Consider the following 25,475-nt stretch of genomic DNA (forward strand, 5'->3'; position numbering starts at 1 on the left):
CCTCTTTGCAGATGGAGCGCTGATTCCGTTGCTTACACACCCGCTGCTCCTTCTACCCAGCAGAGCCAAAAGGGACGGAATCCCGACTCTGAGACGGGGTGGACAAGGAAGAGGAACTAGCAGAGGAAAATGTGCCCAGATGTGGCCGGACCAAGTCTCCCCTCCACAGCCGGCTTCCCGGTGCAGCTGAGCCACGCTCCGTGGAAGGGCACCACAAGGGAAGAGGGCCACCTCCTGGCTAGGAAGAGGAAAACAGGGCCACTGGATGGCTGCGGCTATCAGGAAAGCGTAGAGCGCGATGGGTGGGGCCTGCCTGCAGCCCTCCCCGGCCTCTGTCCCACCCACTCTTCTTTCTACAATTGGCTCGGCCAGCCTGTGATGTTTGGAAGAGCTTGCACTGAACCCTGGGAAACATGTGGCCCGGAGGAACCCCACCTGCTCAACTCAGCCTCAATCTACTCTCGGGAGGTTTGAGTCAAGGGACACCCAGGGCTCCTTGCTGAAGCTCAAAGCACCATGTAGCAAGACCCTTCCCCCCCCCCCGCCCCCAATTCCCCTCCAGACCTCCTGGGGGAGCAGCTGACCCACAGATTATGAGCAGAAACCAAATAGGAAGGAGGGGGGGAGGGACTCTTGGCAGGGGCAGCCAATGGTTACAGCAGAGGAAATTCTGCCCAGGAAATTGGGGAGGGGGGAGGGAATGGGGGTATCTGGAGGGACCACCCAGCAACACTCCCCCCCCCCACAATCCCATGCCCCGTAATAAACATACCGCACTTTATTACATTTTCCACTTTTAATCATCCAATACCCCTTTGTATCCAAACTCTCTTTCGGAAAGGAAATGATTTTTGAAACATAAAAATATAAATTCTGCATATTAAAAGTGCATACAAATAAATAAAAGGCCTTGACAGTCTCATGCGCTTGCCTTCAAATAAGTTAAAATCCTTTTATGGTACAACAGTTCAGCCCCAAGAGAAATGCCGCCGCCCTTCCCAGAGCAGTGTGGAGATCTCCCCCCACCCCCCAATTTTAAAACTCTTGACAGCAGTACCAAATGGTGCTGGGGAACGGGGGGGGGGGGGGCAGGCGGTGGGGCCGAACGGACAACACGAAGCATCCAGTAACATCAGCTGCAGCTCCTCACACAGAGGAGCAATTCCAGTGTTTTAGGAACAGGATTGGAAACTCGGTTTCAACCACAGGTGAGGCCTCCTTCATCGGCCACCTCCAGAACGAACGCTCTGAAGACTTCCTGGGGTTCTGGGGACTCTGGGAGGAGGTGCCGTGTGTGAAGTCAGCCAGAACTCCAAACTACCTGTTGGGGCAGCTCCAACAATCCCCCTGCCAGTGGGGATGGGTCTGGGGCATGAAGAGGAACTCAAACTCACAACATCAAAAGAGCTGGAAGCAGGCGTTTGCCACGCTTATAACAGCTTAAGCAAGCTCAATGACGTGCTGCCATTTTGCCAAACCCGTCTTCCAACACTGATGGATATATTTTTTTACACTTAGGAGGAGAAGACCCCAACACACCAGGCTTTTATCTCACCACCAAACTTTCTACTCAGGTTGGCCTTGACAGCTGAGCAGGCAGGCTTAGCTCCTTCAGCAAAATCCTCCACAGGAGGGCTACAGATTAGCAGGGTTGAGGAACTATCGAGTGTTAGAAGAGGCTTTCAAGCACCGGCCACAGACACGGCAGGGGAGGGGCTTCAATGGCGGGGAGCCAAGAAGGAGTTTCACGGAAGGGCTTTCATGTCGACCTCGTCTTGGGCAAAGCGGGAGCGGGCGAGGCAGGGTCTGGTTCCAACTTGCAAGGGCTGCCACACCCAGCTCTGGAGAGGGGGGATCCTGACCGTCCTGGGCCCTGCGACCAGCTTTCCTTCCAACCAGAACTTAACCAAAGCTGGCCAACTCAAGCTGTTTTTGCTCAGACACAAAGCAACAAAAACACACATACGCAATTGCCGTCCCTCTTCAATACACCTCCTGTCATTTTAGCCCTCAACCCGGAAACCAGCAAACAAAGACAGGAATCAAGGAAAAGAACTCGGAGTGCAAAACAGAAGCCAAGAACTGGGCCCATCGGCTTTTTCGGAAGGGCTGAGCACTCCAGCCCCACCCCGGCCGCCTCAGGCAGCAGCTACAGGGAGGCCTGGTCTACTCGGAGAGCAGTTTGCATAGTTAAGAGGACGTGGGGGGAAGGGGGGGGGAGAGGAGAGATCAAGGCCATGCAAGCAGTCTTCAGTGTCTGGGGGCAGCCGGTCCTGTTCAGCTACCTTCAGCTACCACGGCCACACAGGAAAGAGTCAATGGAAGATGGCTCCAGTGTGCCTGGGACTCAGAAAGAACTGCTAGAGCCTCAGCTTGCTAAGAAACTTCAGTTGGCCCTCTAGGAGAAGACAGGCAAGCTTTCTCGGTGCAAAACGCTCAGCCTGGGGATCAGAAGGGCTGCTGTGGACCTGTCTATGGCTGACAAATGAAAGGAACGTCAGGTCCAGGGTGCCGCTAGAACACAAATTCCTGGCGGGTGGGCAGATACGATGCAAACTCCTGGGATTTGCCTCCTAAATAACACCGCCCACAAACACAGTCTTCAACGCGGTGGGGAGTGCCTGTTTGGATGCGAACGCAACTCTTGCCTGTGCAAAAGGCCAGACTGACTGTTGGGCACAGAAAAGAGAGCCCAGGGGACGCAGCGGAGTCCTTGAAGCTTTGCTTGGGGAGGCGGTCGGGCACAGAGCTCCCCCCCCCTCTTGAAAAGAATAGGCTGACTTTGGCTGTCCCCAGGGTTTCTGTGCCAAGAACAAAGGGAGAGCGAAGGGCAGGTGGCTGGAGAGCCCAGGGGGCCGGCCTTCAGGAGTCAGGCGTCTGCTCAAGACCACCCCCTCCCCTCCCAGCCCTGAATGAGGTCCGTTGGGTGAGGAGATGCCAGAGGGAAAGCCCACCGTTGGGTGGAGGGAAACAGCAGCTCCTCCCAGGACGTACCAAACCCAGCAGCTTCCATCCCCCGTGGAAAAGCCAACAGCCCCCACGCCACACAAGTCAAGGGCACCGCTGGGGTCTCTCCCTCCCCTGGGGCAGCTTCCCCTGTCTGGGCCTTTGGCACGCTTTCAGGTGGAGAAACAGGGTGGGGAGGGGGGAGGAGACGGCCACCTGAGCCTCGCACAGGGTGAGAAAGGAGTCCATCTCTGGCCCAGAGGGAACAGCAGACCTGGAGACCTCAAGCGGGAGGGGACCTTCCAGGGCTAGGCCAAGCCCCGGCCTGACACTTAAGCTGTTACCAGGACCCCTTTAGTCCCAGGAGGCTTCCGAAGGCCCCAGCTTCAACAGCTGGATGTGAGGGTTTCATGGGGAACCCAAAAATGTGCGCCAAAGAGGTGTCCAAGAACTTTCTCCGTGCACCCCCCGGGGAGGCAGCCTGCGAGGACAGAGGAGGAACCAAGAGCAGCCGAGACTCTGGTCTTCTGCAGCTCAACCACCAGAAACGCTCCCATCAGGCTCCAAACAGCAGCTCAGGTGGCCAGCACCACCAGCGCCCAGAGCATATGGCTGAGACCCGCCCGCCCTCCCTTCCAGGACAGGCACTGTTGGAGGCCGGGGAGCGCCCTGGTGGCAGGTGGGGCTCGCCAGCCCAGGAAGAAGCAGGCAAGCAGGCAGGCAGGCAGGCAGGCTGGCATCAGACCCAACAAAGTGTGGAGAGAACAGGCAGCAAGGCAGGCTCACCGCCTGGCGTTGCAGCTAGCATGGAGGGGAGAGGCCAACTCCGTGCCCCAGGAGGGCGGAATCCCCGAGGGCAGGAGCACATCTGCTGCCCAGGACTGAGACGACAAAGCAGCAGCTGGGGCAAAGATCCCTTGGGCACAAAATTCCAGAGGCAGGGAGTCGTGGCCGTTTCGGGCAGCGGGAGCATCTTGGGGAGCCCCCAGGGCTCTGCTAGAAAGCTGGCCCCAAAAAAGCACCTCTTGGAGCGGCCGCCTGTTGCCAAAAGCAGAAGATGAGCGAGAGCAGGAGGGCGGGCAGAAGGCACTGGCCGGGGGAGGGTGGCAAGAAGGCAAGTCCCCAGAGCTCAAACGTTTCTCCTCCTCCTACTCTTCTCCTCACAGCCGCACAGCAGAGCCAACCCAGACTGGAGAAAACCCCTGGCTGTGCAACGCAGAACTTCAGAGCCACTAAGCGGCCCCTCCCTCAGCTGCTCAGGGAAAACACTCAAGGTGAGGGAGGAGATGGTCCCGACCGATACGGCCACAGGGAGCCCGGGAGGACTGACCAGAAGGAAAGTAAATGAACGAAAGCAGCAAACACAGGCCTTTCCCGATAGACACCTGCGCACACGGCCCTCTGCAAGGGAGAACACATCTACAGCCCCCCCACCCCGTCTCCCCCAGTACTGACTGAACGTTTACCTGAGAAACCACAACATTAGCGTTGAGATATTGCCCTTTAAGAAGCCTGGGAAATGGGAGTATGGTGGGGGCGGGGAGGGGCAGTCAAATGAAGCCGCAGGTCTTCCGCAGTCCCCTGGAGCAGCTCTTCCTGCCTTCCTTCCTTCCGCAGCTCACAGAGCCAGGCGAAGCTTGGCCACGCTGACACCGGTGGCCAGTTGCAATGGGCGACGTGGCTCTCTGGGGGGGAAAGGGGCAGGGGCCCCGGAAGTCCTGGGGCTGGGGCAGAAGGATCCTTTGGTGGCCCCCGGGGCCAGCGGCTGCCTGCAGTTATTTGGTATGATGGCGGAATCAGAAGGCGCTTGAACGCAACTCAGTTTCCTCACACGCGTCAGGCACATGGACAGGAAAGCAAGACCGGGAGGGCTCCAATAAATGTGCTTCTCGGCAGGAGAGAACCAAACCCGCGGGCTGCAGCAGATCGTCACGGAGACTTCGAGGCAGGCCGTGCAGAGGAGGGCATGCTGGAGGGGGGCTTGCGCGAGGCCTTGTCGGCAGCCTGCTTGCCAGGGGGTGGGGGGGCAGCCTCCGCCGGGGAAGACTTGGATTTGCGGGCCAGCAGCAGGGAGTGCTTGGCCGGAGAGGCCTCCTTGGCGGCAGGGCTGGGGCCGGAGGGAGCCCGGGCGGGCTGGGGGCTGCTCTTCTCCGGCTTCGGCTTCTCTTCTGGCAGACCTCTGCCGGTCGCCTTGGCAGAGCCGGCGGCCGCCTTCTTGGAGAGCATGGTGGTCTTGCCCAGGTCGGCTGACCGGCGGCTCTCTTTCTGGCGCAAGGCGGATTTGAAGAAGGACAGGCCTTTGTCTTCCGACTTGCTGTCCCTCTTCAGGCCGGAGCGAGGGCCGGCCGACGGCGACCGCAGGCTGGCCATGGAGCAGCTGCGCACATGCTTGCTCTCCGCCGCCGCCTGCCCCTCACTGCGGGACTGGCTGATCCGCGGGGAGCTGGTGCGAGAGACGGGGCCCTTCTCCGAGACCAGGCTCAGCTTGGAGCCGTCCCTGCTGAGGCTGCGGTCGGAAGTCCTGCTCTTCCCAGTGGGGGCCGGCCCTCGCACGGAGGAGCTGCAACGAGGGGCGGCGGAGGAAGAGGAGGAGGACAGAGGCTTCTGCTTCTGCTGAGCGGAGGCAGTGGCTGCGTCGTGGGCCCTCGAGCCGGCTTCCTTGGGCCTGTGCCTCGAGGCGGGGGAGCCGTGCCTCCCGCTCGCCCGGCAAGAATCCAGCTTGCTCCGAGAGCGGGAGACCTTTGGCAAGTTCTTGGAGGGAGGGGGCGAGGGAGCCGACTGGGGAGACGTCAGGGAATCCGTGCTGGACAGGAGGGCCCTTCCTTTCCTCACGTTTTTATCCGCCTCAGCGGCGGCATCTTTGGGAGCAGCCGCCTTTTGTGGGGGGACGTCTGCCTTGGAGGGGGTCGGGCCCAGCCCACCGAAACCTGGGCTCTCCTTGACGGGCGAGCTCTCCACAGAATCGCTCTGGTCCACAAAGGCGATCTGGTTGTTGTTGTCGAAGGGGTCCAGGGCGGGGCAGTCCCGGTCCGGGGGCAGGGAGATTTTGCCGACGTTTGGCTTCTGCGTGGGCACCTCGTCCCGGAAGACCCCCTCCATGACCGCCAGGGGGGCCCTGCCCATAGTCCGGTGCTCCTGGCGGCTGCCGCTCTCGCTACCGGAAAGGCTGCGCAGGCTGCCAAAGCAGGAGGTGGAGACTTTGTCGTCCACAGACTCCCCGATCCTCTCCAGGATGGAAGCCGAGGCGTGAACAGGGGAGTCCCCGGGGAAGCGGGAGGGGGAGCTGGAGCGCATCTGGAGCTTGGCCGACAAGGACCAGGAGGGCCGGATGCCGTTCTCGCTCACCGCTAAGGGGCTGGTCACGGAGGAGCGGGAAGACAAGCTCTGCCGCTGGACGCTCCTCACGAAGGGCCGGGTCGAAAAGCCACCTGCGGGAGGACATGGGAGCTTGAGGGCTGCGGGAAGGACGGTGTCACAGGGGAAGCCATGCGCCACCCAAATCCTTCACCCACCTGCTCTCCAGCGCACTCCCAACCGGGCACCCGCTCACCCCACCTGTGGGCACCAATAAGGCCACCGGGCAGACACACCCGGGGGAAAAAGCTCCTGACTCAACGCCAGTGGCTGGTCAAGGGCAGCTTCCAAAGCAACTATCTGGGCAGGCAAAGATTGCTCAAAAGCCGGCTGTTCGGGCACGCTGGACCCCAGTGGGGCTGGGGAAGACCCACGGAAAAGAAAATGCCTTTCGCTGCAGTCCAGACAGAGGGAAATGTCCTTTGCAAAAAGGTCAGTGAAATTCCTGCTAGCCCCCAAAAGCTCCTGAGAAACAACACACAGAATGCCCCGAAGAGAGCGAGGCGAGGGCCCACCCCCAGCAGAGGACCCCTGCCCCCCCCCGCCCCCCCCTGACAGGAGTCACAAGAACTACTCACTCAGCTGCACGGAGGCTGAAGGGGGAAAAGGCAGGCCACCCCAGTCCCTGGGCCCCCCCTAAGCCCCCTGGGGATCCCGTTCGCAATGGATGTTCAAGGCCTGGGGGGGCCACAAGGCTCCTAGCCAGCACCGTTTTGGAGGGGACACAACCGGAGCTGAGCAAAGCCCCCCTCCCCCCCCCGACCTACCGTCGTCTTCGCTCCTTTCCCCCATCAGCTCCACGGACTCCGAGAGGGAAGCCAGGGAGGTGCGCCTGGAGGAGGCAGCCGAGGCGATGCTGGGCTGCTTGCTGCCTGGGAGCCGGCTCACCCAGTGTTCGCACAAAGAGGAACTGGTGGAGCCTGTAGGGATGGGGGAGGGACGCCAGTGAGAGGCACCCCCCAGCAGAGCCAGCGGAATGGGGGTGCCGGGGGTGGGGGGCCCTGGCCAGAGCTCTCGGGAAGGGGCCCGTTCTGCTTCCAAGCCACAGAGCAGAACGGGACGAGAGACTCTTGAACGAGGAGGAGGAAGGGAGCCCACCTCGAAGGGCAGTGGGAATCAGCCAGGGCAGCAGTGGGATACAAGAGGTGTGGGAGAGCACAGAGGGAGGTGAGGCAGGGCAGGAAATTCAGCAAGAGGGACCCACAAGGCGGTTCGCGGGCAGCAGCTCCCCACACCCCGCCCCCGTCCCGGAGCTGTGGAGCCATACCTGCCACCGAGCTGTTGGCTGACCAGGAAGGAATGGCCGTCCGCCGCTGATAGAACAGGATGTAGGCCGTGTTCTTGCACACTTCGTTCTCGGCCAGCTGCTGCACGTCGCTGTCGTCAAAGCAGTACCACAGGCCGTCAATGGAGTTCTTGCAGTAGGCTGGGAGAGAGGGCACAACCGAGACTGGAAGCTGTGGATAAACGCCTCCCCCCATGGCTGCCCAGGAGCCACGTTTATGATGCTTCCCCCAGAAGGTGGAAGGGAACGTGGACTGCTGAGTGCCACTGAACACTCTAGAGAAACAGAGCCCCAGGAAGCTACGTGAACAGAGGTGGCTAAGGGGGCAGGACAGACCCCCTCCTCTCCCAGAAGCACAAGCCCGAGGGTGGAGGGGGGACAGCCCAGTCACCTGTGTAGTGCCCCCCCTGCATGGTGCCGTGGTGATTGCACACAGCGTACAAGTCGTAGATGAAGTCTTCAGGGTCCCTCCCCAGGCCGTAGGGGCGCCTCCACGGGGACCAGTGTGACGGCAGGCTCCAGCTGCTCTGGCTCCGCTTGACCACATGCGGAGTCATGTCCAGGCCGGTCAGGGGGAACCGGACCATGTTCTGAAGCTTCATTCTCCGGTCTCCTTCCTGTTTGGAAACGTCGCACAAGTCAAAGGCGACTACATGAATGGAGAGCAAGCACGCTGTGTGCCTGGGAGGAGAGCGAGGTGGAGCAACGCGAAGTGAGGCCAGACTAGCCACTGACTCTATGCCAGAGGAGAGGACACCGCGACTCTCTTAGCTCGGCCTGAGGGGTGGGGGAGGCTGGGAGGGTGGCGCCATGACCAGCAGAGAAAGAGCCTGGCCAGGAACACCCAGCCTGCAAAAACAGGCCCTGCGGGTCAACAGAACAGTGCTGCAGGCGGAGATCGCGTCCAGGTGCCACGAGGACACCGGAGTGCCCGCCACACGAGCCACAAGGCAGTCCCTCCTCAAGTGAGCCCTCTTTACCTGCCGAAAGCGCTTCAGGTGGATGATGAGGACGTCGGGCAGGGTCCACAGGCTGAGGGTGATGCTCCCCTGCTGGAGCTGCTTGCAGTGGGGGCAGCGCCAGGCGTCGTCCGGCGCCAGCTGCCAGCGGAGAAACTGCTGTCAGACACACACACACACGCACACACAAAGCCCAGGGCTGGGGGGGGCACTCTGCCAAGAGCTGCTGGGGAGGGGGGTGTTGTTGGGGCCATTTCTTGCTGCCTGTGATGTTACATTATTATGCTCTAAGGTGCGATCATCTGCTTTTGTGCTGTGGCGTTATGACGTTATTCTGCTATTGTGTTCTGAGACGTGATCATGCTGTTATGCCACAATTACTGATGTTTTTGCTATTTTGTATTTGAGGATATGTTGATTGATGCTGCTGTTTTCATATTTGTTGGTTTGATATTTGCTGATTTGATATTTGATTAGCGTTTTGAGCCCAATGGGGGAGGGTGGAGTATGTATGTATGTACGTATGTACGTATGTACATATGTATGTATGTATGTACGTATGTATGTATAAAGAAGGCAGGCAGGCAGGCAGGCAGGCAGGCAGGCAGGCAGGCAGGCAGGCAGGCAGGCAGGCAGGCAGGCAGGCAGGCAGGCAGGCAGGCAGGCAGGCGGGCAGGCAGGCGGGCAGGCGGGCAGGCGGAGGCGGGGCGGGGCGAGGCGGAGCGGGCGGAGGCAGGCGGAGGCAGGCAGGCGGAAGGCAGGCAGGCAGGCGGGCAGGGCGCGAGGAAGGGAAGGAGGAAGGGAAGGAAGGAAGGAAGGAAGGAAGGAAGGAAGGAAGGAAGGAAGGAAGGAAGGAAGGAAGGAAGGAAGGAAGACCACACCTTGCACGGCAGCATGAGATTGACAGGTGCTATTTGTCACATACACAACAAGGATGCAGCATCACAGATACTAGGTGTTTATGCCTAATAAAGGTTTTTTGATTGGATTGGATTGGAGATACTAGGTGGATGTGCGTTCAGAAATAGTCAGTGGGCAAAGCAGCCCTGCCACAAGCCTGCTGCCCACCCAGCACCCTCCAGAGCTGTGGGGCCAGGAAGCCCGCCCCCCCCCCCCGGTGCCCCTCACCTGTTCCTCTTTGGTATACAGCTGGAAACACTGAGCCAAGGTGCAGCACTGTGGCTGGTGGTGCAGCTCCCTCTGCTGGTGGACGCTCTCCGCGTCAGGGACGTACTCGTCCTCTATGTTGCCGAACAAGCTGCAGTGAGGAAAGCAGCCGTGCTGAGACCCGCCCACCCGCTTGGCAGAGTCAGGCACACTAGCTGGGAAGCCCGGCTCTGGAAGGCCAGCCAAGCACAAGCCCGAGCTGGGAGCAGCACCCTGCCGTCCCCCAAACCTCAACAACACCAGCGGAGCCCTGCAAGAAGTCGGCGTGGCCAGGCTAGGCCCGAGCAGAGCTCAGGGGACGGAGGGCTGCGGCTGCCCCCCGTGCCAGGGTGCTCTCAGAGTCACTTCCCCAGCCCGGCAAGGACGCCACTTACTAGTCCTTCGTCTCTTTGTCCCACTCCACCACGAGCTTCACGTGAGGGCTTCCGCCTTGGCCGCCGGACTTCAGAGCCCTGCAGAAGGACGACGAGCAGTTGAAGAGGGTGTGCCCGACTGCAGAAGCACACACACACACACACACACACGCAACTCCCTGAGCTAAAAGGCAGAAGAAGGCTGTCCCAAAGGAGGTCAGGTCCGCAAGTTGCACTGAAGCGAGACTAAGCAGCCGGTCCTGAGAAGAGGCCTGTGATGGAAAGACCGGCCTCCCTGACCGCTGGCAGGCTGGAGGGGCCCACCAGATGTCTCCATTCGCCCCTCAGAAGCCGACTCCCGCATCAGCCCACCCATGCTCACACATACTGCCCCCACCCCACCCACCCACCGCCAACAACCCCCGGGCCTTCCTCACCGTTCCACCATTAAGTGGCAGAGGGGTCGTTCCTCCTGGGGCAACAGGTACGTGATGCCCACGGCACTGACCACTCGCAAGCTGAAGGGGCAGACCTGCAGTCAGCAGGAGAAAACAGGGAAGCCGGGCGGCTGAAGCCACAGGAGGGCAGGGCAGGGCAGACCCCAGCACCGCACACGAGGGGGAAGCCGCTCTCTGGGCACACCATGCCCAAGACTGGTACACTCCGGCTGGCGGGCACGCACACCCAGGGCTTACCTGGACGCAGGCCGAGGGCCGGAGGTAATACTGCATCTTCTCCAAGATCTCCTTCTGCAGGATATCCCAGGGAACCGTCTTCTCCAAGTGCAGCACAAAGGGCTGGCCAAACCTGCGGAGAGGAGTGGAGCCATTCAAATCGCATCCTGGCTGCTGGAGGTGTTTCCCACAACCCCAGCGGCAGTGGCAATTGTGCCACTGGGAAAACTGATCAGGGCTTCAAGCGGCGTCCAAGAGCACCTTTTCCCCAGCTGCAGCTGCTCCAGGGCAAGGAAGATCCAGGCCCTCGCATTTGTCAAGGCGCAAAACGAGACACACACACACACACACACATACACCCTCTCCTGCCCTGGCGTGGCTCCTCTGCCGCACCACAGAACTTCCTTCCCCAAAAAGGGCTCCTGGGAGGAAGTTTCAGAAGGTCAGCCAGGACTCTCTGCTGCTCTCCCCCAGAAGGAACCAAGCGCTTGACGGCAGGTATTCCCTTTCAACAGGGACTTGAACGTTTGTTTCCCTTTCTAACCTCTTGCTGCACTTTGGGAGCTCTGGAGGGCTGTGCCAGGATTGGGGTGGGGGGGCACCTAGAGGGCCCCACCTCCACTGAGGGCTCTTCTCCTCTGTGGCAGCCATTACCTCTTTCCCTGCTGCCCGGTGCAGGCTCGGTTGCACACCAAGACCACGATCTTGTCGCTGGTTGGCCCCCGGGTGTTGGAATTCTCCAGCCTCCCCTGAGTATAGGGGGAGGTCCTGAGATGGTCAGAACTGTATTTCAAGTGATTCAGGTTACTGTTCAGGTGGATTCCTGGGACAGCAAAGAAGAGGCGTCAACACGGTCAGCAGAGGGTCCCTCGGCCACACAGCCCGCTGGAGCCTGGCTGCAGAAACAGCAGGTCAAGCACTGCCCACTACTGGGGCTTGCAGGTGGGGCTCCCGACTCCCCGGTCACGGCCTGGAAGGGCCAAGATGCAGCCCCAGAGGTTCACTGGACCCCCCAGGTGTGGAGGTCAACCACCCACAGCAGCCTGACCAACCTCTCTGGCTCAGGACGCCCTCCGGCCGGTAGATCTCCGGAGTCTCGAAGGCAAAGATGCAGTCGCTCTCTTGCACCGTGTCCAGGTCGTCCGTGTCAGAAAAGGAGCGATGGAAACCATCGTAATACATCTCAGTCAGCACGATCTGGGGGACACAGAAGAGCCCCTCAGTCTAGCAAGTAGAGTTTCAAAATGCCACTCGTGTGCAGCCCCAGGAACCCCCCCCCCCAGAGGCCCACCCAGTCAAGGGGCTACAGCAGCTCCCCAGGACTGCAAGAGCAGCAACTCTGGGCCCTTTTCTAAAGACCTTCTGGGATTGGGAGAAGACCGGGGGAGCCCCGATAGCAGTTTCCATGGGAGGGAGGGAGGGAGGGAGGGAGGGAGGGAGAGGTCTCAGCCCCATGGGCTAGTCTTACCAGGAGAGATTGGGGCCCCTGTCAAAGAACCAGGCACGTGAGCAGTGGGTTCAGCAGACAGCCAGTCTGGTCAAGCTATGAGCACCGGCCTTGGTGCCCGACACTAGTATTCACCTGCTTGGTAGGGATTTTGGTTTCTCTGGAGACGGCTTCTCTCAGCCTAGCCACTGTGCCAGACAGAGGCACGGCCACCCCGATGCGCATGCAGTGCGAGCACTTCCCTCGGTACACCACAGTGACGTACAGCGGCCTGCAGCGGGGACAGGGGACAGTTGTGGGAGGCTGGAGCCACACAAGGAAGGCCCTGCATCGCGCCCCCCCTCCATGGGAGAACGCAACAGACTGACCCAACACACTGTAGGCTACCACCTCCGCACAGGCCGGAAACAGCAAAAAGTCCCCCTTCCCACCACCTGGCTGCCTATCAGATCCCCTTCCTCTGCTTAGTATAGCCAAAAAAAACCCCAAAACCACACTCCACATACACCTAATCAAGTGTATAGAACAAAAGATGCACCTACACCAAAATGCCTCAGGCTGCCCCCAAACATCACTTGACCCCTCCTGCTTTTGTCCAGCGCGGGGCGGGGCGGGGGGGGGGGAGAAGAAAAGGGCAGAAATATTTCCGGGGCAGGGCTCATTCTCCCCCCCCCCCACCGAGGGGCAGAGCCGCCCACCCTCTCCCAGCAGGCGCACGGGGCCCTCAGGCATCGCCACTCGCCCGTCCACGTCAGCCAGCCTCTCTCCTGCAAGATGCAGGAAGTGCCCGGGGCACCTACCGCGTGTGAGGCAGCGGGATGGGCAGGGATATGCAGAGGAACGGATCGAAGGTGTTGCTCTGCTTCTGGCAATGAGGACACGTCAACGAGGACCTGGCAGGGACACAAGCAGGCGGGAGAGAGGGGTCCTTTAAAGAAACAGCAGCAGCAGCAGCAGGTGGAAGACCACCCATCCCAGAGCCTGGGGGGGGGGGGGGCAAACATGATGAACATTTGCAGCCTTTGCTCCCCAAACCACCTCCTGAAAACAACAAGACACCCCCACCCCCCGCTGTCCTGACGGGTAGCAGAAGAGGAAGGAAGCCTGTTTCTGGACCAAACCTCTTCCGTGCGCAGGTGCAGACACACAGGACTACAAAATACTTTTCCAACGCAAAAACAAAAAATCGGCATGCGTGTCAGGGGGATTCTGGCTAAGCTTTCTCCTCAACATGCCAGTTTTCTGAGCAGAGAATTGGTTCTGCAGGTGGGTCCACACCCTCGGCCTGAAGTGGAACAGTCCAGAAACAGACTGGGTGCTTCTTCTGTGGCTCGTGAGAACGAGGCCGAGGAGTCAAACTGGGAGACAGAATCTTGGTTCCCAACTGCAGGACGAAGAGACTATAAATCCCACCACGAACTTGCTGGATCAAGGGGCGACCTAGACATTCAACTCAACTGCAGAAGGCTGTTTTGAAAGCACAGGGAGTTTTTTCTCCTTGTCCAAGGAAAAGGACGCCCTGCTAGAAGCCAGGTGCCCAAACCAACCTTGCCTGAGGGCCGAGGGGCTCCGTACCTGTACTGGGCTTGGAAGAGCTCCTGGACAAAAGAGCTGTTGATTGGAAACGCTGGTCCTTCGATCAACACAGGTTCTTCTAAAGGGGGCTGGGGGAGAAAAGGGCGTTTCAGTCAGGCGGGCAGGCGCAGGCACGCTCCCAGAAGTTCCACAGCTGTCACGCCAGTGGGGCGAAGAGAAGAGCAGAGCTGGAAGGAATCTCTTCGGCGGAGGTGATGAAGGCAGTCCGTGAGGATAAGCCCACTTAAAAATAAAAATCCCGGCCAAACTAAGCCGGAGGTGCCCTAAGAAGCTGAGTTCTGTGGCCTGCATGACCAGCCTGGGAGTCGATCCGGTGGCCGTGGAAAGACCAACGACAGGAACGGGCCCACGGAAGCCCAGGGTGGGGCTCTTGCCGGCGCTGCCTTACCTTGAGGGGGGGGCTGCCGTTGTTCTTCACCACGTTGTTGAGGTCCTCGTGGACTCTGTCCAGCAGCCAGAGCAGGAACTCTTGAGCGTCGTGCTGGGAGCTGCCGCGGTACTGCATGGCGTTCTTGGAAACGATGGTCTGGGGAGAAACACCACTGCCACTGAGCCCCTGCAGCACATGTGTCCCCGCAGCCCTCCGTGGCATTCCCAGGAAGCTCTCCAGCCCCAGGTGCTCAGAGGGTGTTCCTGAAGCCTGTGTGCCCACAGCAAGCAGCAGCCACAGCTGGCCTTCCTCCTACAGGTGGAGCAGGGATGTCTACCCTCACCTGCTGCCGGGAGACGGGCACCTAATGCAAGACAATGCATTTGCTTCTGACCCCTCTCAAAACGAGGGAAGGGCCCGCCACTGCCTCCCTCTGGCTGCTGGGTTCCCACGTCAAGCCAGAGAGCGCAAAGCTGCCTTAAGCCAGAAGATCAGGAACGACAGGCAGGCACCGCAAGAGGCCGGCCGGCATTCTTCTGAGCGCACGTGCGACACCCTGAACCTCCCTGCGTTGCCATGCACCTCACAACATACATGGCCCCCAACACAACGCACCCGTCCGAAACCGACGCACGCAAGTGACCGTGCCAGCACAGCACATGAAGATTCTCTCTGCCAATGTGAAATAGGCTCCGGTCTGTCACAAAAGCCTGCGCCAAGACAACGGCACCCAGCCCAGGGGGCAAAGCATAGCAGCTTCTTCCCCTGACATATGAGAGGGTCACAGAAGTGTGGAGATTTCCCCAGAACCAAACTGAGCCAGACCCCCGGGGCAGCTCCCGGCCACTGTCTTGGCAGCTTACTGTTGCCCCCAGAGCATTTCCTGGCACTCCCACCCACCGGAACGGGCTCCTGGGGGAAGCACACAGGGAAAACTTGTCTCTTGCCGAGCATCAGAGGAGGGCAGGGAAGACTCTGACATTTCCAAGGCGGGTGGAAACGCAAGGCATTGAAGGAGGACTGGGCCTCTAGTTAATTCTTGCAATTGTTAAACAGTTTTCTATTTTATTTATTGTCCACGGAAACATTTATAGTTGGCTTTTCCTCTCAGTTCATAGTTCAAAGGTCAACTGTTAAAACCAAAGAGAACACAACAAGCCCCAAGTCCCTTCTAGGCAAACATGGTTTGTTTACTGCAAGCCAGGCAGAGTTTGACAAAAGGACCAGAAAAACCTTTCCGGGGATTAAGCAAAGCCCCGAGTGGAGTCAGCCACGGGAATAAGAGGGGTGAACCGGCCGCTAGAGGGCACTGCCGCCCTGGTCGGCTCCCAACGGGCTTCCCCACACGGTTCACCAGGTTTCCGGGACAATATTCAAACCCGACTCACCTTTTAATAGAAAAAGTAACAAACAACACACACGCATACACACACTACCCTTGTGTTTCTTTTTCTGAATTTTGCGCCAGCCAACACAGCTCTCTACAACTTCTCTCTACACTCATCCAAACCAGAGAGCAAAGTCTACCAGGAGGCCTGAAAGGAGGCAGCCTTTTCTTTTGGAATAAGCAATCGTGCTAGCATCGGTCACAAAAGCTGCTCCTACCATGACCTCAGGGCCCAGAAAGGAGGAAGAACGGCCGGCCGTGTGCATCTCAGAAGACAAGAGGTCAGATTTATTTATTTATTTATTTATTTATTTGATTTGGTAAACCCCCTTGGTCATCAGCCACCAGCAGCTGTAGGGCTCTGAGCCTCAGTGCGCACCCCCAGTCACAATGGTGGCACCATTGGTCAAGTAGCACATGCATGCGCACAAACTCTGGATCCTGAAAGGCAGAAGGCTTAAAAGTGTGTGGGGGGGGGGGGCTGTGAGGCCCAAGAACTGGAGCAGATAAAACCTCACTGGCCCTGCCGTCCTGTCAGTCCTTCGGGGGGAAAGGCCAACCCCCGCTGGGGCAGGCGGGATGTGTGTGTGTGGGTAGAGGGCGTGTGTAAGGAGCAGCCCCTTCCACCCGTGACTACTATGATTCATACCCACACAACATACAGCTGGTGTCGTTCTGAAAAGAGGCATGCTTTGCCTCATGGTGCTTCCAAGGGCTTCTGCTTCCACACCTCCTGGGTGTACTGGAGTATTTCCCCTGCTGGGTAACAGAATCATACTGTGGCCGCCTTACCAGAGGATGCTTTGGTGGTGGTGGGGGAAGGTATCTCCCACATTCCAAAAGAGAAGAAATGTCATAGGAATGGTTTCAGTGCCCCCCGCCCCCAATATCCTCATCAGAAGAACGGGGAAGAAGGTTTTTTCCTCGCCCAGCAGGACTTCACACGCACCTTCGCACGAGAGACAGGGTCTGTTGGGTGCAGAACAGCCTTCCCCTGGTTCCCTTCACCTTGTACTCAACCAGGCAATTTCCACAACAGCCTGAAAGGCAGCTACCACAAAGAGGCTTTTTCCACGCAAAAAAAGGAAGCTGATACCTAGCCGTGCAGGGAAGCAATTCCAGTATCAGTGCATCTAATGGGACAAGAACGCTGACACCCAAGATTTCCGGAGCGAGGCCAGGGCTGCCGCCGGAGCTTAGGCAGAGGAGTCTGCTTACCCAGAGAAAAATAAGCGGGCTGGGGACACAGACGGAGGAAGCGAATGTCATCAGATGCCAAAAGAGGTGGGGGAGCCGGAAGGTCATTTTAGCCCCTCCCCCCCATCCAGCTAATTCGGGGAAGAAAGGCTTGGCCTTTGCCTTTACAAAGGAAGAAGTAGCCAAAGCTGGTGCAAGACTGGTCAAGGGAGAGAAGGCAAAGTCCCATTCAGAATGGGTTGAAACCAAATTTTTAAAGAAGAAGAGTTTGGATTTATACCCCTTCCCCTTTCTCTCTTGCAAGGAGACTCAAAGGGGCTGACAATCTCCTTTCCCTTCCCCCTGCCCCCACAAACACACACCCTGTGAGGTGGGTGGGGCTGAGAGAGCTCAGAAGAACTGTGACTAACCCAAGGTCACCCAGCTGGCGTGTGTTGGAGTGCACAGGCTAATCTAGTTTACCAGATAAGCCTCCACAGCTCAAGTGGCAGAGCAGGGAATCAAACCCGGTTCCCCAGATTAGAGTGCACTTGCTCTTAACCACTATGCCACTGCTGCCAAAGGACAGCACATGGGTCCAGTCCTGTCCCTGTGGCAGGCCTCCTTCGGCAGACTTTGCTAAGAGTGGGCCTGGTATCGAGAGGAGGCAAACGGCCGTGCCTCAGCTGCCGGCGCAGACAGCTGCAGCTCACATCTCCTTAGGAAAAGCTTTTAGGCCGCTCTGGGCCAGGAGTGGCCAGCCAGAGCGCTCCGACACATCGATCTCCCTCCACTTCCTACTCCCTGGCAGTCCTCGCAAGCCTCCATTTGTTTCTGGAAGACGCTCACCAGAAACACAGCCCGGTCCAACGGCCGTGGCGGCTCCAAATTACAGACAAAGGCCAACAGCGGCTTAAAGACCCATTATAAAAAGAAGCCATCTCCAAGCGGTAGAAGGTGGCAAAATGCCCCTACCCCCTCTGCCCCGGGTGGAACAGATGTACGGGCTACTCTCAGGGGCACCCAAGCCGGCAAAACAGCCAGCCCCAATGTAGGTCAGGCAGCAGCGGGAGAAGGCTTTTCAAAGCTGCCAGGATGCCCCCGTTTCCCCTGGGTTATTTCGCTGGGAAACACAAATCCTCTGTCTGCCCTGGCTGTGGCACGCACGTCAAGCTGTCTGCAAGCAGTGCCAGCCGGAAGGGAAACGGGCACTCGGGGGCACGCTCCGACAGTGCTTACATGACAGGGGCTCCTTTGGCACGCCTGCAACCGTGAGGACGCGAGACATCCGGCGGCCATTCCGTTCAGGCTTCAGCTGAACACACCTGAAAGTGCCTGATACTGAATCAAGACTGTCTGCTCGGCAAGGATTTCAGCAGCTCTATAGAAACCACCAAGGAGGCTGGTGGTCTGGCAGGAGACCAGCGAGAGACCTGCAGGCAGATTCTCTCTCCCACTCAGTTCACAGGCCACGTGGGAAAGAAAATAGTGCAAAAATATTGGTAAAATACCTTGTTTTCCCTGCACCGTCCCCATTTTCCGCTCAAACCGGACACAAGGGAGCATACCCGTTCCAAACAGTGTTCAGCTAATCTGTCGATAAACTAACAATCTCATTAGCTCAAAGGACTCAGTAGCAATTCAGGTCGGTTCATGCGCCAGGTCAAACGATTTACGCCGTTAACCCTATTAAAGCAATCAAAAGTATCTTGAGCATGAAATCTGCCCCAGAGCGCAAACACTCATACCCTTTTGCCGTTGCAAAGTAACATCCTGAAAATGGACAATGAGGGGGAATTGTTTTTAATCCGTGTGGAGCTCCACTTTCTGCATTCTTCCTTCATCCATCCCCCATTCACACCTGCGCACTATCCCTCTTTCCCACTCGTGGAATTGGCACCTGCCTTCTATGTGTAGCCTGTTTCCCACCCAAGGACACCCCCACCCTGTCAAAGGCAGTTTAAAAAAAACTATGTCCGACAGAAACTATGTTTAGAACATAGAAAGAAATACAAAACTGGAGAAAGAAATCCCAAAGCAGAGTGCATGTATAGGCAAGACTCAGTTCAAAGAGTCTTCAAGAAGGTGGCTTGAACAAGTATTTAAAAGACGGACAAGACGGAAGATCACACAAGGAAATTTTAAGACAAGAGCCAGCAGGGGAATCCTAGCGATTAGGGCGAGGCACCAAAAATATAAAGGGTTATTTGGGTGCTGTGTGGTTTCCGGGCTGTATGGCCGTGTTCTAGCAGCATTCTCTCCTGACGTTTCGCCTGCATCTGTGGCTGGCATCTTCAGAGGATCATGGCGAAACGTCAGGAGAGAAAATGCTGCTAGAACACGGCCATACAGCCCGGAAACCACACAGCACCCAAGTGATTCCGGCCGTGAAAGCCTTCGACAATACATAAAGGGTTATTATTATTATTATTTCCCCCAGAACCTTTAATCCTCATGGGTGCTGGCAGATTACCGACATGGAAGCTCCAGAGATCTTCCACCCCGGCCAACCATTCTGGGGTAGAAAGACACGAGTATTTGTCTGATGCCGACAAATCCGGAGCAATAAATCAGCACCTATTCTGTATCCCGTCCAACAGCTGGGGAAAGTGTCGAGACAAGCAGAATGCAGCTGGCGAAAACTGCTGACAACAAGAGGGATTAAAACCATCTCATCCGGCTCAGAGAAGCCGTGCAGCAGCCGTGGAGAAAATCCATTCAAGTGACTCTCTCACAGGTACCATGCACAGGGCAGAAATTCACCTGCCACTCCACCTCCCTACAGGAAAGCCGCCTGCCCACCACTCTGGGCAGGACCTCCTTCCCTAAGGCAGTTCCAAGACATCTAAGGACACGACAGCAACCTCTCTCAGCAAGGCGGTACAGCCGGCACATCAGAGTCTGTGGCCCAGGTGATGCCACCGCTGTGTAAGAACATAAGCTGGCACGTGCTGGGTACAACCTGTCAACACTGGCAGAGCACCTGCCAGAAAGAACGCCTGGCTGAGACCCTGACTTCAGAGGATATTTCCATCCAAGAACCACGAGTGTCTTGGAGTCTCTGCAGGATAGAGAAACTCACAGCGCAGATCTATTGCAGTCCCGCTTCGGATCTAAGCTGTTTTTTGCTGTCCTCCAAGAAACCGGGGGTCAGTGGCCGTGCTAAGCTTCCCCTCGGAAAAACAGGTCCACCAAGTCAGATCACAGGCTAGAATAAACACATGGAGTCAGGACACTGCCAAACCCAAGAAGACCAGCCTCTGGAGAGGCTGTACGCCCTGAACGATGCCCACAGAGCTGTTTGCCTGCTCTTATACCTGGGAACTGGCAGTTCACGTTCAGGGCTGCCCGCCGTACTTGCCGCCACAGGCCAGAATCCTCAAGTGCCCCCAACTTTCAGAGAAAGCAAACTATGAGATTTTTCTGTGTCTTGTCAAGACCAGTAAAATCCTTCCCCAAAGATCTGCGAAAAAGACAAGTTTTAAAACCAATCAGAAAGCATTAGCAGGCGAACAGCTTCAGAGTAAGAAGGCCGCGCTGTACCTCGAGAGATTCCTCCCGCCCACAGAACAGCAGCGAGAAAGGAAGCCAACGCAGAAAAGTCGCACGTGGATTGAGGAAATGCTCACTGACGGGCTCGCAGCGCCGCAGGGGAGAGAGTGCCCCCAAATGCCAAGTTAGCGCTTGTGACTGGAGACCATGACAAAAGTGCGTGAGTTAGGTTTGCTTGAAAAATGTGCTCGTGTGTCAAATCCTCCTTGCAGGGGCAGAGCTCCTTTTCAGCAAGCAAAACAGCACTCTGGGAAATCCTCCCTGGCTGGGCAGCCATTGGCCCAAACGGGAGGGAAATCTGCTTAAACCAGTGACCTACATACGGCAAACAACAAGGGCCGTCCCCCTGTTTGGGCTGGCAGGGGCCCTTTTTGCCCCACGGAGACTCCGTTGGCACACGCTCTCAACTGGCTTTTGCTTCAAGGGATGCCCTCACGTAGGAACTCTGCCCCTTCCCAGTGCTGCAAACCCAACTTAATCTTCACCAAGTTGGTGAGGGAAAAACCTCTGGGATATTCAGACACTGTAAACAGCGAATGTGCCACTGCAGCCTGGCGCCAGTCTTGGCGTGACTAGAAAGGCAACGTGGTTCGGCTGAAAGCGTTCCACACATACACACACCTTACCCAGGCATTTAAAAACAAGGCCGTTTTCCCCAGGATCCCCAGCACAAAACCATAAACTAATGGTATCCCGCGTTGCAGGCCTGTTCTCAGATCTCCAGGTGTTACATGACGCTCTACACACAAGACTTCATATCCCCACGGTGCCAAGAACCGGCCCTGGAATGGCATTTCCATGCCAGGATTCGGCCCTGGAAACTGGGGAGCATCAAGTCCTGCATCAAGCGGCCCTCTGCACCGGCTCAGACAAGCAGGTATGGAGGGGAAAGCCGGCCTTGGCTGAATCCTGATTGATAACAAAAGGCTCGAGTGGCCTGCCAGGATTAACCTGAGCCGGGGCTGGGCCCAAAGTATCTGTTCCCCAGGGTCTGACCTCAACACCTGTACCTGCGCGCGAAGGAGAAATCCAGCACCTCTTGGCCTGTTTACCATTCGTAACTTGCAAGCCGCACTCCTGAGTCCTACAAAGACACTGGGGATCCAGCACGGGGTAACGGTTAAGAGTGCCGGACCGGTAGAGACGCAGGTTCGAATCTTCCCTTGTGCCACAGAAGCCGAGCATGACCCGGGGACAGCCACCCCCCCTCAGCCTGATCTGCTGGGTTGTTATGGGGAGGGTAAAACGGAGAAGAGGTTGTGCGAAGCCCTTTTGGGGAGAAAGGCGGCGTAGCAAAGGGGTGCAGGGCTGTGGTCCCTCGGCTGCTGGCTTTCTGCTTGCAGGGGGGGCAGGGTCCGGCACCCACCTTGAAGTGCCTGCTGTGCTGGGGGGTGTACTCCAGGGTCCAGAGGGCGCGCACCAGCTGGGCCAGCTGCTCGGTCACCTCCCCGTGGGGGGACACCGCCTCGGCCTCGGTCTCCTCCTCGGCTTCCTCCTCCTCCTCCTCCTGCTGCTGCCGGGCCGGCGGGGGGACCCTCCGGTAGTGCTCCAGGGCCAGGAACTCGGCGAAGAGCTCTGTGTTGCTCAGGCACTGCAGCACGGCGTTCATGAAGCAGGTGTTGCCGTGGTTGCGCAGCCCCGCCACCCCGGGCACGCCGCCCACCCCGGGGGCCAGCAGCGGCGGGGGCGGCGGCGTGGGGGGCGGCGGCGGCGGCGTGGGGGGGGCTGGGGGCTGCTGCTGCTGCTGCTGCGGGGAAGCCGCCGGGGGCGGCTCGGGCTCCGGGCGGGGCTGGGGGCCGCGGCGCAGGGGGGGCGGCGGCGGCGTGGCCTGCGGGGGGGCGGCGGCGGCGGCGGCGGCTGCGTGGGGCCCGTGGGGCTCGGAGCCCAGGTGCGAGAGGGTGGAGAGCGTCCGCAGCACCCGGCTCATGAAGCCGCCCAGCGAGCGCGCCCCCGAGCCTCCCCCGCTGCCGCCGCCGCCGCCGCCGCCCGGCCCCCGGCCCCGGAACAGCAGCCGCTTGCTGAACGAGCGCTTCTCCTTGGCCGCCGCCGCCGCCGCCCCGCCGCCGCCGCCGCTGCTCACCCGGCCCGACGACATGATGGCGGGGCAGCGGGGAAGGCCTGGCTCGCCGCCGCGGCCTAGCCTGGATGCGCTGCCCGCCTCGCTCCCGCCGCCGCTCGCCCGCCCGCCCGCCCAGGGACCAGCTGAGGAGGGCAGGCGGGGAGGAGCCTGGGCGGCCGCGCGCGAAGCCGGCAGCGCCATGGCGGAGCAGGGCAAGCGCCCGCCTCGCTCCCGCGCCCGGCCGCCATCTTGGCTCCTGGCAAAGGCCGGGCCTAGCCTGGGCTGCGCCCCGACGAGGAGCAGCCCTGCGGGCCCCGGCTGCCACTTTCCTCCCGGGGGCGGCGGGAGGCCTCCGGGCGTGGCCCTCGCTCCCCGGGCAGCAGGAAACGGCCGCCACTTGGAAGGGGGGCTCCGGGCACGACCCCTCCTCTGCCCAAACGTGGCCCAGGATCTCCCAGCCAGGCCTGGCCGGTGGCCGCCCCCCCTCCCCGGGGAAGCGTTTCCCCCGCCCTGGCCCTGGCAGTGGTTTCGTTTCTCCATCATGCTCTTGGGAGGATGTCGCAGTGGGTGGCAGGACCCCCCCCCCCCTTGGAGGTTCAAAACAAGCTGATTTACAGTCAAGAGGGTCCAAACTGGTCAGACTCTGCAAACTCCCTGCAAACTGAGGTGCGATGTTGGTTATCAGCACATCTGGACATCAGCACATCTGGCAAGTGTGTTTCCCAGACAAATGGCGATGGCGGGAGTTGACCCGTCGGTCAAGGAAGCAATGTCTATAAACCTAGAAAAATAATAATGCAATATATTGTCGAAGGCTTTCACGGCCGGAATCACTGGGGCGCTGTGTGGTTTCCGAGCTGTACGGCCGTGTTTTAGCAGCATTCTCTCCTGACTTTTCGCTTGCATCTGTGGCTGGCAGCATCTTCAGAGGATCCTGAACAGGAAAGATCCTCTGAAGATGCACCAGCAATCCCTGCAAGCCCAGGCTTCGATTAGGAGAGAATACTTCTACAACAACCTATGCTCCAGGAAACCACTAGCACCTATCTTCTAATAATTTGGACCTTGTGCCGTACAAACATCTGCACCAACCCCTTCCCAGGCTCTGGAAGGTGAAGAAGTAGGCAACAAAATTTTGGGAAGGTTTGTACCTCTGACAAAATTCTTAGCTTTGTATAAAAGACGTCAGATCTTGGCTAATTGGTGGCCACCGCACGGAAAGTGGTGCACGTTTTCTGCCCTTGGTGATGCCTTGGTGTCCAGCGTGAAGTTGGTGTGATACGTATTGCCTTTTCTCAGTAGGAATAACCATACGCTCACCAAGGGAAACGAGTCCACGTGGCTCAGCAAGATATCTACACTCCACAAAATATGATCAGTTGCTGGACAGCGTGCCTGTTTTGGCCATTTTTTTGGACTCGTGTCTTTCTGCAACTCTGAATCAGAAGTGCAGACTTGTAGCTGATGAAGAAGAGACTTTGAAATTGGCTTTAAGTCTCACTGAGTGGCTTCTTAGCATTCAGCTTCTCCAATAAGTGCAATAGAGCCAGCATTGACAGTCTTCAGGGGACGCCATGACAGTGTATCAGTAATGAGGAGGAGGAGGAGTTTGGATTTGGAGGAGTCTGTCCTGTAAGGAGAATCAAGGTGGCTTGCAAGCTCCTTTCCCTTCCTCCCCCACAACAGACACCTTGTGAGGGAGGTGGGGCTGAGAGAGTTCAGAAGAACTGTGACTAGCCCAAGGTCACCCAGCAGGAATATAGGAGTGCAGAAACACATCTGGTTCACCAGATAAGCCTCTGCCACTCAGGTGAAGGAGTGGGGAACCAAGCCCGGTTCTCCAGATTAGAGTCCACCTTAACCACTACACCACACTGTTTTACCTGGACGGTACCCTGCTTGAGGATTATATCTCATCAAACATAGAAGGAGTCTTTGACATCTCAATGGAACTTTACCCCAATCTGTGCAGTTCGTCCATGGTGCTAGAGGTTTATGTTCAGGGAAGAGCCAAAAGGAAGACAAGCCAAAGAGATATTTGGAGAAACACTCAACAAGTCCAAAGTGCTGCTAAACAGTCTTTCTCAATCTGAGCATATCAAGTTTCTGAGTCAGTGAGAATTCTGGAACAAAATGCAGCTGGTTTCGTGTCACCATCATGCTGTTGAGGAAGTACTCCTCCACCCAAGGAGGCTGCAACTACTTGTATGGGCACAACCAACACCAGGACAATTGACATCATACTATGCTAATACAGGTGCCTTGGATGAGACATTTAGCTTCAGCTCCAGACCCGCCTTCTGTACGGCGTGAAGGACTTTGTTTAGTCCAGCACAGTTCTGTTCTTCTATGTGGCCACAGGCCAAGATGTCATCCATATAATAAACAGACATACTTTCTGCTGGAGTTTATCGCACAGGGAAGCAGCTAACCCACTGAGTAAAGAGGGCAAAAGGTAAATGTTTATTAGGAAGGACATTTAGGATAGGAAAGAGGAAGAGGGAGAGAGCAGGCCGCTATCTTGCTAACCAGGAAGAGTCTCTGCAACCAACCTCCCAGAAGAGGCAGGATATTAGACCTGAGAGTATCCGCCCCCAGCACTCCCCCTGCCCTGCTGCTGCCCCCCCCCCCCAGCACTGCAGATGCGATCGGATTTGCCTGCCCAGGGGCGTCTCTGCCCCTTGCACTGGTGCCAGGGGCATTTCAGCTGGCTCCCCCCCCCCCATACACACACACACACTCCGCTGCGTTATGTCCAGCGATCCCTTGACCCCTCCCGCTCGGTGCATTGGGCAGCCCTTTCCCCGTCGCGCTGCCAAGCAACCGCCAGGCGACCTGGGGCCGAGGATCCTCCTGGCCGGTGTCCATCCTGGTGCCCCCCCCCCCACTCTGCCCAGCCCTCCCCCGCTCTCCTCCTCCTCCCGGGCTTTTCCCCGACGTGGCGCCCGCTGCAGCCTCCGGCAGCCCGAGCCAAGTGGGACGGCCCGGAGGTGCGGGCGGGCGGCAGGTGCCTTCTCGGGCCGGCAGGGGACGGTGCAGGGCAGGCGGCGGCGGCTGGCGAGGCGAGCCCGGCGGGGGCGGGGGCGGGGGCGGGGGCGGGGCGGGGCGGGGCGGGGCGGCCCGGCGGGGGAGCCAGCCAGCCAACACCGG

The 25,475-nt window shown here is 58.5% G+C and overlaps 1 protein-coding gene across 1 annotated transcript; it reads right to left on the reverse strand.

The window, feature by feature from the left end:
- Positions 1 to 777: 777 nt before the first annotated feature.
- Positions 778 to 22,450, reverse strand: USP31 (ubiquitin specific peptidase 31). Its single transcript, XM_048494441.1, has 17 exons — positions 22,095 to 22,450; positions 21,633 to 21,998; positions 14,170 to 14,307; positions 13,761 to 13,849; positions 12,986 to 13,078; positions 12,321 to 12,456; positions 11,791 to 11,935; positions 11,393 to 11,561; positions 10,760 to 10,871; positions 10,502 to 10,596; positions 10,086 to 10,163; positions 9,673 to 9,802; positions 8,566 to 8,685; positions 7,977 to 8,202; positions 7,568 to 7,726; positions 7,068 to 7,220; positions 778 to 6,374 (listed from the first exon to the last, which is right to left on the reverse strand). Exons 1-17 carry the CDS (start codon positions 22,359 to 22,361, stop codon positions 4,876 to 4,878), a joined length of 3,975 nt encoding a protein of 1,324 aa, XP_048350398.1. The 5' UTR covers positions 22,362 to 22,450; the 3' UTR covers positions 778 to 4,875.
- Positions 22,451 to 25,475: the final 3,025 nt, after the last annotated feature.

This window comes from Sphaerodactylus townsendi, linkage group LG04 (genome assembly GCF_021028975.2).
Source record: "Sphaerodactylus townsendi isolate TG3544 linkage group LG04, MPM_Stown_v2.3, whole genome shotgun sequence".
NCBI classification, from domain to species: domain Eukaryota; kingdom Metazoa; phylum Chordata; class Lepidosauria; order Squamata; family Sphaerodactylidae; genus Sphaerodactylus; species Sphaerodactylus townsendi.